Source organism: Microchirus variegatus (genome assembly GCF_963457635.1).
Source record: "Microchirus variegatus genome assembly, chromosome: 11".
NCBI classification, from domain to species: Eukaryota; Metazoa; Chordata; class Actinopteri; order Pleuronectiformes; family Soleidae; genus Microchirus; species Microchirus variegatus.
Genome location: NC_139812.1, coordinates 13,174,107 through 13,187,331, shown reverse-complemented (window position 1 = coordinate 13,187,331; position 13,225 = coordinate 13,174,107). Strand labels below are relative to the sequence as shown.

The following is a 13,225-nucleotide window of genomic DNA, read 5'->3' as shown; positions in this document are numbered from 1 at the left end:
AAATGACATACTATAGTATGTCGTCCAAAATTTGACCAAAAAGTCACACTAAAGTATGTTGTCCAAATTTTGACCAAAAAGTCATAGTATAGTATGTCGTCCAAAATTTGACAAAAAAGTCATAGTATAGTATGTCGTCCAAAATTTGACAAAAATGACATACTATAGTATGTCGTCCAAAATTTGACCAAAAAGTCATAGTATAGTATGTTGTCCAAAATTTGACAAAAAAGTCATAGTATAGTATGTTGTCCAAAATTTGACCAAAAAGTCTTAATATAGTATTTCGTCCAAAATGTGACCAAAAAGTCATCGTATAGTATTTCGTCCAAATTTTGACCAAATAGTCATAGTATAGTATGTCGTCCAAAATTTGACCAATTGATTTTTGTCACATTTTGGACTTTACATGGATTTCAACATAACTTCACATCACAATTCACTGGTATATTTGTTTGTAATATAACATTATTAGAAGCATTTTTGGAGTTGTGAGAAATATCCTCTGCCACTGTCGGTCGTGTTTATCTAACATGAGACCATCAGACATTTTGTTTTTTATTATTTCAATTTTGTCTCTTAATCAGTGTTGCTGGTGGCTTAAAAAAATGTTTTTGTCCATTGAGGTTATTTGTTTGTTCTGTGTGATTTTTGTCACCAACAGCACAGTATAATAATCATACAGTAATACTCGTCATCTTTAAATCTTTTATTTATATTTTCAAGGGGTTAACATAAATATAAGTAACATAAAATCTTTTTTATGCTCATTTATGTGTACAGTGGAAGTTCATGACATTTTTGTCGCTTGATTATAGATGACTTTAGATTAGAACCAAACTTGCAGAGTTTTGGTCCTTTGATGGATTGACGATCTGTTCCCTGTCCTGACTTTTCACCCTATGTCAGCTGGAAATGGCTTCAGCTCTCCCTGCTGTCCTCAAGAGGATTAAGGATAAAGTGGTTGGAAATGAATGAAAGGTGATGGTTTCATTTTTGGTTATTCTTGTCCTTTAGGGGCCTTTTCATCATTGATCCAGTTGGAGTGGTGAGACACATGAGTGTGAATGACCTGCCCGTGGGCCGCAGTGTAGAAGAGACCCTTCGTCTGGTGAAGGCGTTCCAGTTCGTGGAGACTCACGGTGAAGTGTGTCCGGCCAGCTGGACCCCCAAGTCCCCAACAGTGAGTTCACTCGTCTGCCACACACTAATAGCATTTCAATGTGTCCTTCTTCAAAGATATCAATGTTCCCATTGGCACCTGTTGTTGAATTATGTATTTCACACTTTCACTGTGCAGTTTTCACATTATTTATTTACAAGTGGTTTGAGGCCACATCCATCCACAGCACAGTTTAGTTTAAAGAGGAAGAACTAATGCTACTTTCACACTACACTTCAAGCCACTAAAGCCAAAGAACTTTGGAAATGCTGCGGTCTCCCATTTATTAATATATAATAAAAATGGGAGGCTATATCAGGGTTATATCTTCTGGTCACATGACTCCAGCAACACATGCAAAACCATGTTTTTTTTAAAACTAAAATGCATTAGTGTGGATGTAGTTTACAGAAAACTTAATTTGGAGATACGTCTTCCTTCTAGGAGTCAGATGCAGTGGAAACCTGATAATTCATTGAACTTAATGTTGCTTTATCTGTTTTTCAGATCAAACCAACACCGCAGGGATCCAAGGAGTACTTTGAACAAAGTAAACCGACAAAACGATCAATGTACAGATAAATGAAACTCTTTAAATTTACTCTTCAATTTGTATTTAATCACACTCGGCTGAATACTCTAATAAATCTATTCTTTATAAAGGACAGCTCTGTTTTGATTCATGCGCAGGTTTGTGGTAACAAACACTTGAGTGTTATTCATGGCTGATTAATGTAATCACCTCAGCTGCTCCATTACAGACACTGAACTGCACTACTGTGTGTTTGTGTGACTGTGATACACATGTACAGTAGGTCACTGTATGCAAGCGCCTCTCTTAATAAATCAGTTAATATTTACCCTCAAAGTCCAAACCACACTTAATAACCCCTGTACATAAACATGTTTATTTTCTCTTTTTACAGCAAGTTAATATGCAGGTTCAAAATGTCTAATCAGACATTGGTACACAACATGAGGTGCCAAAATCAACTTCAGTGGGGGAAAACTGGAAGTTAGAAAAAGAAAAGGCATTGCCACTTCTCGTACAAGTAGGGAACGTACTGTATTTACACAAAATGGAAAAGCATTGGAAACACTCCGCAGCACTGTGTGTGTGTGTGTGTGTGTGTGTGTGTGTGGTCATGAAAACATCTAGTTTTAATTGTACATAATCTTCACTTTGTACAGTTTTGCGGAAACAAAGCCAACGCCTCATTCCCTTTTGGACATTCACAAACGATGTTTTAGGTTAGGCAACAGAATGAACATGGGGGGGGGGGGGGGGGTGGCTTACCTAAGATGTTGAGCCTTTTTCAAGCTTTAAATAAAAACAGGAAATCAAAGTATGAAGAGTGTCCACAAGTACGAGTACGGGGTCGTCAAAAAATGCTCCGTGACATTCTGAGACGAGAGGACGCTAAACAAAAAAAACAACACTGACTGCAGTGGACGTTTGATCAAGATGTTTTTTTTTTTTTGGTGAAAAGTTCATGCAATTTCAGGCAAGATGTAACAGCGCCACCAGCCCCACTCCAAGCACCGAACGGAAAAAAAACCAACCCAAGAATGATTCATTAAAAAAAACCCTGTAGTAAATCTGTACAACGAAAATACATTTGGGATCTACATCTAAAGGTACATTAAGGTTATATACACTCCCCCCAATCCATATATTATCTTTACAAGTAGACTTCATTCAAACCCAAACATTAAGAAACAGAAGACTTAACAGGGAAATGGGATCACATCAAACATCCATTTAAAAAAAGAACAAAAAACAAAATTGGGGTCTTAATTACTGTACCTCAACCATCGATCAGTCCCTCTGTTCTCGTCTGTACAGTAAACTACAGCAGGACTAAAATAAAACTGGATGGACTGCTACTGTAACGGGGGATTAAGAATCGTCAAAATGGGGGAATGATTCTCACGTGATTTACTTCTGCAGTGAAGGTGGATCTGAACCAAAATACCCAACAGTGATGCAGTATTTTGAACGCGGTTGCAAATACAAAATAGAAATCAAGTCAGAACAAACCTAAGGGCACAAACCCAACTCTCTCATTATTCTGACGCAATAGAACAAAGGCTTTTCCATACACTTAGGCCTCTTCACTGAAGAGAGCTACACAATTCCATCAATGAACATTTATTCTCTCTGGTTTCCGGTGAGATTGGGTTTTTAAGGAGAAGCCATGTCAGCCTTTAACACTCGCCCCAACATTTGTTTGAAAGCAATAGATAAAAACAGAACCTTGTGTTTGATAGCTCCGCCGCGGATTAAACTCTTGCTCTCTTTCGAGTTGCGGCGTTAAAATTTCATTCAGAAAAATGGAAAAACTACATTGTACAAAGTGAGATTCTCACAATCTCTTTGCAAGAAAGAAAAGTAATAAAGTATGACTTGTGCCCGCCGTCATTGGCAAATCCATTATTTATCCCTGTGTTTCTGCATTCTGCGTCTTAGTCAATTTTCACATTTGTGTAGATCTTCCTCACAAAGGCACTTGTTCCCATGTATCCAACGGCACCTGGAAAACAAATGTGCTCAGTGAGTTTCTTTACAGGGGAACTGGGAAATCACAGACCTCTCACTCTGCAGGTAAATCCGTCACAGGAGAGAAGAGTTATCACTAAAGTTATCACACTAGTTAGACACTAAAGCTAAGCAGAGAATAGCACAGTTTTACAGAATAAGCAGCCAGATAATAAACAGATCCACTTGGCTGCATGTGGAAGCAAGTGCAGAGAGTAGAAAGCTCCACATGCTTTCAAGTACGTGGGAGACGGAGAATCAGTATGAATGGAGTTAATGAGCAAAGATCTGTGTGTGTGTGTGTGTGTGACAAAATGTACAGACTTGAGATTATGAGAGTGAAATAGAAACCACATATCAAACATACATATATGTAAATCATTCAGGGGAATGTCCTGTACATTTGATGACACGGCAATTTGTTAGATCCATCCACAGTGTCTAAATGCATACAGATATAGACATACATATAGATATATATGCGTATATATTATATACAAATATCTATAAATATATTTAAAAAAAAGTCAAATGTGTTAGAACGTGATATATATACACATATAAATATATTATTATTATTGTTCAGACTATACACATATACATATAAATATATATACACACATATACACACCCACGTATACATATATACACATATATACACATATATATATATATATACACATATATATACACACACATATATATATATATATATATATATACACACATATATATATATACACACATATGTATATATATATATACATACATGCATACACGTATATATATACATACACATATATATATATACATACATATATATATGACTTTCTAACACATTTGACTTTCTAGGCTGCGACTTGGGCTACAAACGGGTACATACATGAGAAGTAAATGTTTGTCACAACAATATAAGACGGTGAAGTGACACTTCATATCAGACGCAGGACTCACCACACATGATTCCTAGAGCAGTGCTGAACACGGCCATGTACCCAAAGTAGAAGGACGTCTGGAACAGGCCGTACATCCTGTAATACATCATAAACAACAGGTGACAAATCAGTTTTGATTCTTCAGAAATTGATTTTTTCCACTTTCAATGGGTTAAAAAAGATCATCAAAAACATAACATTTTCTTTACCCTGCAAATGCAAAGTTTTCCAAATGCAATTATAATTTTTGACATACAAAACAGAAAATATTAAATATTTTCCATGTACTACGTAATAATATAATGTTATTGTTTACGTACAACACTGTGTTTTTTGATGTGTATTAATAATATAATTTGTGTAGTGTCAGAAGTTTACCATCCATTCATCATCACATCACATTTATTATACAATACCGCCACCTGCTGGATTACCAGGAAACTAGCATCCATGCCAAGTGGAAGAAAATGGGTCAAAATGATGAAGACAAGTTATAAATCAGAGCCCAGTACATCAGAATGAAAGCATAATAATAACATGGTGAATATGATTTAATGCCCTAATGATGGGGGAAGAAAAAAATAGAGTCTGTAATGGGTAGCAGTGATGATGCTTAACATAAGGTAAAGAATGTAATTATTTGTTTTACATAGTACATTATTAATGGGAACAGAAATATAACAACAATGCAAACCTGAGGCACATTTCATGCCATATGCATAACACAGAGAAATGATCAAAAAATAAAAGATGAAAAGCCATAAAAACACCCCGAGGTTGCATGTGGGTTAATGCGAGTGTGTGTTTAAAGAAGACTGAAACTCACTTTGTTTTGAAGAAATAGTAGTAAAAGGAGTACATGTAAACGTAGACAGCAGTGGATGCTGCAGAGAGGAAGCTTGTCCATTGCCTGAAAGAGACAAAAATAAAACAAAGGTGAGTCACAGTTCAAGGCTCAATCAGCAACTTAATGCACTTTTATTGCATTTGTGGTCAATGACGACAGCGGCGCCACTGACGACTATCAGTAAGTATGCTATGCTAATTATGTGTTATACAGATACACACTTCATTTATACATTTTATTTATTGTTTTGTTTTACATGATGAGCCAGTGAAACTGAATGAAAATATATTCTATCCATCTGCTGTATGATTTCACACATTATTTTAAATGTATTCTCTTAACTCATGATGCAGGATTTAACTGGGAATGATAAAAATACGCTTCTTCGGGCTTCTCCTTTTAGGGGTCGCCACAGCGGATAATCTGCCTTCATCTTGTCCTCTCCCTTGTCTCCTCATCTGTTACACCAACTGTCCTCATGTCCTCCTTCACAACATCCATGAACCTTCTCTGTGGTCTTGCTCTTTTCCACCTGCCTGGCAGCTCCATCTTCAACATCCTGCCTCTCTCTGCACGTGACCAAACCATCGCAACCTTGACTCTCTTACTTTATTTCCAAACCATTCAACCTGAGCTGTCCTTCAAATGTGTACATCACCCCCAACAAAAATCTCAGCATCTCCAGCTCCACCTCCTGTCTTTTAGACAGTGCCACCATCTCCAAACCATACATCATAGCAGGTCTATCTAACATCTTCTAGACCTTCTCTTCACACATCACCTCTGACACTCGTCTCCTGCCTGCACTCTCTTCTTCTACCTCTCTTGTGCACCATCAATTGCTTTGCACCGTCTACTCCTTGCATCTTCACCGCACCACCTGTCTGACTGTCATTCACACACCTTCATTCCTCTTCTCTCCAGTGCAGACCTCCACCTCTCCACTCTTCCACCTGCCTCGTACTCTCACTACAGATTACAATATCATCTGCAAACAACATGGTCCACAGAGACTCCTGCCTGACCTCACCTGTCAACCCTTCCATCACCATTGCAAACAAGAAGGGGCTCTGAGATGATCCCTGACGTAACCTCACCTCCACCTTGAGCCCATCCCGTCACACCAACTGCACACCTCGCCAATGCTTATGCTTAAAAAGAATATCCAATGGAATAAAAACCGTTTTCCCCCCACAATAATAAACATATTTTTGTGTAGAAATGTTGGCGTGATAATGATACACAAACATCACGGCTGATATTTGGGCAAATAAATACAGACACACTCACCATCTGTAATCCTCAGCGTTGAGCAGGAAGTACGTACACACGATGGTGACACACACTGTCACGATGCACAGAATAACCAGGACCAGCATCATGAAGCCGTACACATAGTAGATTTTGTAGGCCCAAAAAGATGTGAAGATGAAATACCTGAAGAATGAAGACAGTAAACATATCACCATGGCTGCCATCTCCAGTTAATGTTGTACGAATCCATCAATATCACTGCGCAGACTTACATCTCAATGAATATGGAGCCGAATGGAAGGATTCCTCCCAGGCAGACAATGACAGCAGGCTCCATGAACCTGTGCAAACATGAGATTCGGCAAATGAATATGAGCTTTTATGTCACACAGCCACTGTCCCCTTCAGGGCAGGAGATACATGACTTATTATGCTTTGAGCACAAAAAAAAGGAAATATAGACTGGAAATTCAAGCAAAGTCTGGGAGCAGAGCTGAGTCACATCTACCATGTCCTGCTGGCAGCTGGCCACGGAGCTTGGCAGGAGGTTGTAAATGTTAATCTACTTGTAGCTTATTGCTTTGTTATTTTTCATTATCCAAAGAGTTTGTGCAGACAGCAGAGCCACTTTGTGCACCAGACCTGACATCAAACACTTGAACACAGGGTCCGAAAAACACTTTGCATTAACTTCATACATTAAGAGCAAAAACCACAATGCCCACTGATCACTCATTACACTTCCCTCTGCAACAATAAATACAGAGTATAAAACAGCGTTTAAAAGCACGGTGTTAACATTTCAATCCGCTGATTGTTTTCTTTATGTTTGTTATCATTGTACATTGAAAACATTGAAGTTTTACTTAACATGGTCTGTGAGTAATGGCAGGCTGAGGGTATTTCAGTATTTCAGTTTCCAGGTCTGCTCTCGTGCCATCAAGACACATTACTAACAGATTACTGTAATCAGAGACTGAACTGACCCCGTCTGCTTTGGGCCACACCTACCATTTCTTCTCTGGGATGGGTCTCGGCACAGCATTAACTCGGCAGGGGAAGTTTGGCTGGCCTGACAGATTCCTTCCCAAAATTGTTCCCACGAGGTTTAACGGCAGGATGACAAAGAAGCAGATACAGCAAACTGCAACCTGTGGGAAAATACCCAAAAAAATAATTGTCCTTAATTGTTGAAACTGTTCAGTGTGGTGCTGGATCTCTTCATACCCAGATTTCTGTTGCTTGTAGCCAAAAACACAAATACTCACTAAATTAGAGACAAATTCTATTGTCAGATTTGGACAGAACAACTTATGTATTCCAGCTCAGGCTGATACGGTTGGAAAAGGGCTTCTTTGTGGTATGATTTCAACACTTGATACTTTCGAACAGCTGTTTGTCATTAAGAAAGTTAACTGTTTTAGAGCCAGTTTGGGGGGGGGGGGGGTACTGTAGCTATATTTCAGAAATGTAGAAGTGCACTGACTGGATTCCAGTGGTATGCATTTATGTCTTTTTATATTTTTGTTTTCAAATTCCTGAACCATAAATATGTACACGTTTGCACTTGAGTTTTAATATTTATGATTTAGCACCCTCCATTTATCATTGCCTCAGTTATTCATCAGCTCCATGACTGATTAATCAAGTGCTTCGGCCACAGTGCAGCAGTGTCACACATATAAACTTGACTCGTCTCAGAAGTTGTTGTTCATAATTGTGTTTTTTTTCTTTTAGGGAGGAACTGCTGTGTCAAACGCACCATGGTGCCAAATGGGATGGCTCTGGAGGCGTGGTAGTAGATAGCAATGAAGTTGATGAAGAAGGCAGTCCCGCACACCATGGCTGGGATCATGAAGGCTCCGATGAACATTTGTTTAATCCATCTTCTGCCTGTGTCATTGAAACAAAGCACATAGCATAATGTGAGGAAGTAAGTCTACATCAAAGCAACGGCACATATACAGGAAAGCAGTTCAAGAAAAAAATTTAGGTATGACTGTTTTCTTTTATTACCTCCTTGTTTTGCATACAAGCTTCCACCAAAGTAGCCATTGACAGGGGAGGTGCCAGCGTAAACAAATATGGCTGTGCTCAGCATGGATCCTCTCCTGGAGAGGGGGATAGAGAGAGAAACAGCATTAGCCACATTAAGCCATATATTTGAGCTTCACTTGGCAAAAAATCTGACCCCACCTCATAATTGTAAAATTAAACTAGAACCAGGCAATATGCTCCCCATTACTCACTCTGTGTACAGATCCTCTACCATAGCGACAATGATGACGATGAGGGAGACGGAGAAGATCTGGCAGCCAGAGCCAATAAGTGAAGAGAAGATCAGTGGGTGGCTTGATGGCCGAAACACATCGCCATGCACTTGCTTCCACCCATATTCATCTCCCAGGTCTCTGTCCTGTTGGTACACAGTGACAGAATGAGACAGTGAGACAATGAGACGGTGAATCATATAAAAAAACACACCAGTTCAAAAATCTGCATTGAGCAATTAACTTTTTCTCATTTAGTCACAAGCAAATGAGCAAGTTACTGACTTACCATGTCATCCATTTCCTCCTCTTTGCTGTATCTGGCATAATCCTTTCTGAGTGTCCTCATTAGAATCATGGACACCAGACCCACCAGGAAAATGACCATCATGAAGGAGTTAAAGATGGAGAACCAATGAATCTGAAACAGTAATAAAGAGAATAAAATATGAATGACTACGTGTACAAGTCAGGGCAGGAAAAACGTTTTCGTTCCATCTGTAGCTGCAAAATTCACACTCTAAAAGTAAGGGAATCTTCCTCTTTGCGGATCAGCTGTATTCCTGCCATGTTAGCAACAACAGTTAAACAATCAGCCAAAAGTTACTGTTACGAATCTATTGTGGAACAAGGCTCAACAAGAAACACGTGAAAGGTCATACACAAGTGTTCTGTTGCAAAATGCCTGGGGCTCATTATAAAATTGGCTGCTATGATGAACCACAAATAGCTGAAAAACCAAACCCATAATATTCAACTCACCCGGTGCTGGAAGAAGGATGGGTCGAGGTACTTGTCAAATCTGTCTTCAAATTTCACATCCGACTTCTTCCACTTCACCTGTGATGGTAAAGATGTATTTAGATTGACATTTCCTCATTCTTCTATTCAAAAAAAGACCATGTTACAGATCAAATAATAACACTATAAAATGTTCCTTTATTAGTCCTGCAATGAGAAAAATTACAGTGTTTTATCAAGAATACAATTTAAAACTTTATAAAAGAAAAGGCACAAAGGAGGTCGTGCAGTACTTACAGAATAGGACATTTGAATTCTGGTGTTTGGCACAAGTCTGACTTTCCCCTCACTGGTCAGATTTACGTCAACAATTCTGTTGCCATTGTAACCAATCTCCAGTTTCTTGTACGTCCACAGGTAATGATCTTCTCCATTTTCATCGGCCTCACCAACAATACCTAAAACAAATTGAACAGAAGGCTTCATTTGGACATATGTAAACACTGAGCCTCCAATTATATCAATCAAATAATCAGGATGTGAAAATGCCAACAAAGGTCACTTGCTACACAGCATGTTAACTTTCAGACAGCATCATTTGTATTCGTCTGTTGTTGTCAGATTAAGGTTTCAGCTGTTGTCCACCACTGTTCCTGACATCCATTATTAACAATATCTCACTGAGAAAATCAGTTCAATACGAAATAGTCAAATCGACATTAAAACAACAATTTGTGAAAATGTACAGCATAAATCCCTTCTTTCCTTCTGCTACTGAATACAACACTAAAACACTGTATTATAGCACAACGAAAATACCAGTACAAATTATCTGGGGTGAAATACTCTCAGTTGGCCATGTATTAGCTAGAACTCATTTGAACTATCACAGTGTAAGACAGCAACCGTGCAAAATCCCACATTCATGAAGGTCACAATTTTTCATTATTACTGAATTAGTTTTGGAGAGCTCTTGTTTCAACTATGTTACCATTAGGATGAAATTTCTAGTGTTGAATAGTGCTATAGGACTGTAACAAATAGAAAATGTAAAATATCTTGGCATGTAAGGGTTCCTTTCAGTTTATCAAACTCACCTCAGATGATATAAAACACAATTAAGACACTGAAATAGTGTGATTACTGTAAGAAATTGGAAAAACTACAGATCTGCTGTTACTGAGCTCCATGTCTCATACATTACATGCACTGGTTCAGCTACCAGGCTTACAACCCGGATGTGAGGTTAAAGTCCATATTTATTTATTGTCAATAATAGGCAAGTATAGAATATATAAAGGGAGTGTTACCATCTGAGCAAATGTCAGTGATCCACCCACAGCCAACACCAGCTTACAGAGTAATGTTTGTGCAAAGGTAGGAGTGGCACTACTGTCCAAACTACGACCATATGAGAGAGGTAACACCGACAGCTTGATACGAGCTAAATTACAATGACTCATATATATATCCCTCTTAGTGTAGAGGGCACTTCACAGTCAAACGATTAACTGCAACATACAGACAAAGCCAGGGTATATACGAGTAAAACTCCAAATAACAGCACAAACATCTTTTACAATTTACACATTTCTTAAAAATATTTTAAATGGAAATTAAGCATCTCTTACCCCAGATGGGCAGGTCATCTATGTACATTTGGTACCAGTAGTGGTTCTTTATAGCATAGACAAAGGCATCCCGCTTGGCTTTATCCAGGTCAATTTCACAGTATGTCGTCTGCATCACTTCATCTACGTGGATCAAAAACAGGACATCATAAGATATGACAAAACAGTGTCGCGGAATAGAATACGTATAGATACAGATACTCAGTGACAGCTGAAAAACAGCCCAGCCAAGAGTTCATGGGTGCTCCACAGATGGAGGTCAGTGTGACAGTAGAAAGTACCTTTGAACTTGATGTCTAGGCCGCTGAATTCCAGCTCCACTCCCTGCAGAGCTTCTCCCAGTGTTTCATGGTAATGACTGATGGTTTTCTTGGATCCCACGCAGAACGGCAAAGAGAAGTACTTGTACGTCTCCTGACGATTGTGGTAAGGCCCCACTGTGTTCATCCATAGCACAACCTCCTCCTTATCTTTGTACTGTAAAGAGTCAAAAGACTCTTCTTAATAGGTAGCCCAGGAATGTCACACCAGTTCTGCTTGTCGTGCTGGTTTCATAGTGGTTACTTTACTTTCTACAAGAAAATGGCTTGGCTTTAGCCAACTTTAACCACTTATGACACTTTATTCATTGTTTACAAGGCACACATAGCAACATTTGACTTGATCAGTGGGTCTACACTTTAATGACTCGTCATAGTGACGAGTAACTTTGCCTCTAAAGCTGAATCCGGGAGGAAACGGTAGTCCATTAAAATCTATGCAAACATGAGGAAACTTAACCATCTGAGGTCTTAGTCAGCGTAACTCTAATTCAAGTATTGCATGCCAAATGGAATGGAGCGCAACTATACTGTTATCACTGGTAAACATGGGACGATGAGAACATTCATACACGTCCTATTATCTTGAACACAATTATGTATTGACAATATTATTGTAGTACTTGTAGTTTTTGTAAGGTTCGTGAACGGATGTCGCAAATTTCTTCATCGATATCATTTTCAGACAATTTAACAGTAGAGCTGTGCGAAGAACACAGTATAACACAGTTAATAAACACGTTAATTGGTTGTAACTGAGGCTTCAGCATCGAGTTGAGAAGAAAAAGACACCGAGAGGCCCTGACATGGTTTAACCGGTGTTTCAAAAGCTAATAAAACATACGATGCAGTCTTGACGTTAGCGCAATCGTGTTTCACGAATCCCACACCGCTATATTGTTGAGGCACTCATTGTGTTTGTGATCATGTGTTGGTTTATGACGTGACTGCGGCTATGGAGCTTAACTTGAGTGCACTTTCCGCCGGTGCTTGAAGGAATGCTTAAGAGAACCAGTGTGGAAGACGTGCTAACAAGCTAACAGGCAACCGTTGCCCATTAGCACACTTAAGGCCGATAAGAGGTGACATGTTATCTATCCAAATGAATATCTCCATGTTTGAAAGCTCGCCAGTTATCATTAAACAGTCCGACGGGTCTATGCTGTCACCGTGTCATGTCTCTAATGTATTTTCCCGTGTACAGCTAGCCGCTGCGGCTACTGTTAGCTGGTTGTACTGAGCACAAACGTCCATTATTTTCAAGGCTCCCCCTTTTTCCAGTCGGTCTCTCCGGCGCTGTCTTACCGTGTGTTCGTGTTCATCTGCGTCAACAGGTAATAAAGAGCCCAGTATAGCGAGGAACGCCGCCGCTACCACCTTCCACCTGCAGGATCCCATTATTTTCGGAGAAAGTGTGCAGAAAGACTGGGGATGTTAGCTTTGCGGGGCTATTCCACCTTCTTCCTGGTTGTATGACAGAGTCGAATTTTAGGGATGCGCTTCGTACGCATATGGCGTAAGCGCTT

General features: G+C 39.2%; 1 protein-coding gene across 1 annotated transcript; it reads right to left on the bottom strand.

The window, feature by feature from the left end:
• Positions 1-2,147: 2,147 nt before the first annotated feature.
• On the bottom strand, positions 2,148-13,097 carry tm9sf3 (transmembrane 9 superfamily member 3; the record flags this gene model as incomplete). Its single annotated transcript, XM_083897511.1, has 15 exons — positions 2,148-3,696; positions 4,656-4,732; positions 5,463-5,546; positions 6,774-6,920; positions 7,010-7,078; positions 7,749-7,888; positions 8,500-8,630; positions 8,754-8,848; positions 8,987-9,153; positions 9,297-9,428; positions 9,770-9,847; positions 10,046-10,206; positions 11,380-11,502; positions 11,661-11,856; positions 13,005-13,097. 15 exons carry the CDS (start codon positions 13,095-13,097, stop codon positions 3,629-3,631), a joined length of 1,761 nt encoding a protein of 586 aa, XP_083753637.1. The 3' UTR covers positions 2,148-3,628.
• Positions 13,098-13,225: the final 128 nt, after the last annotated feature.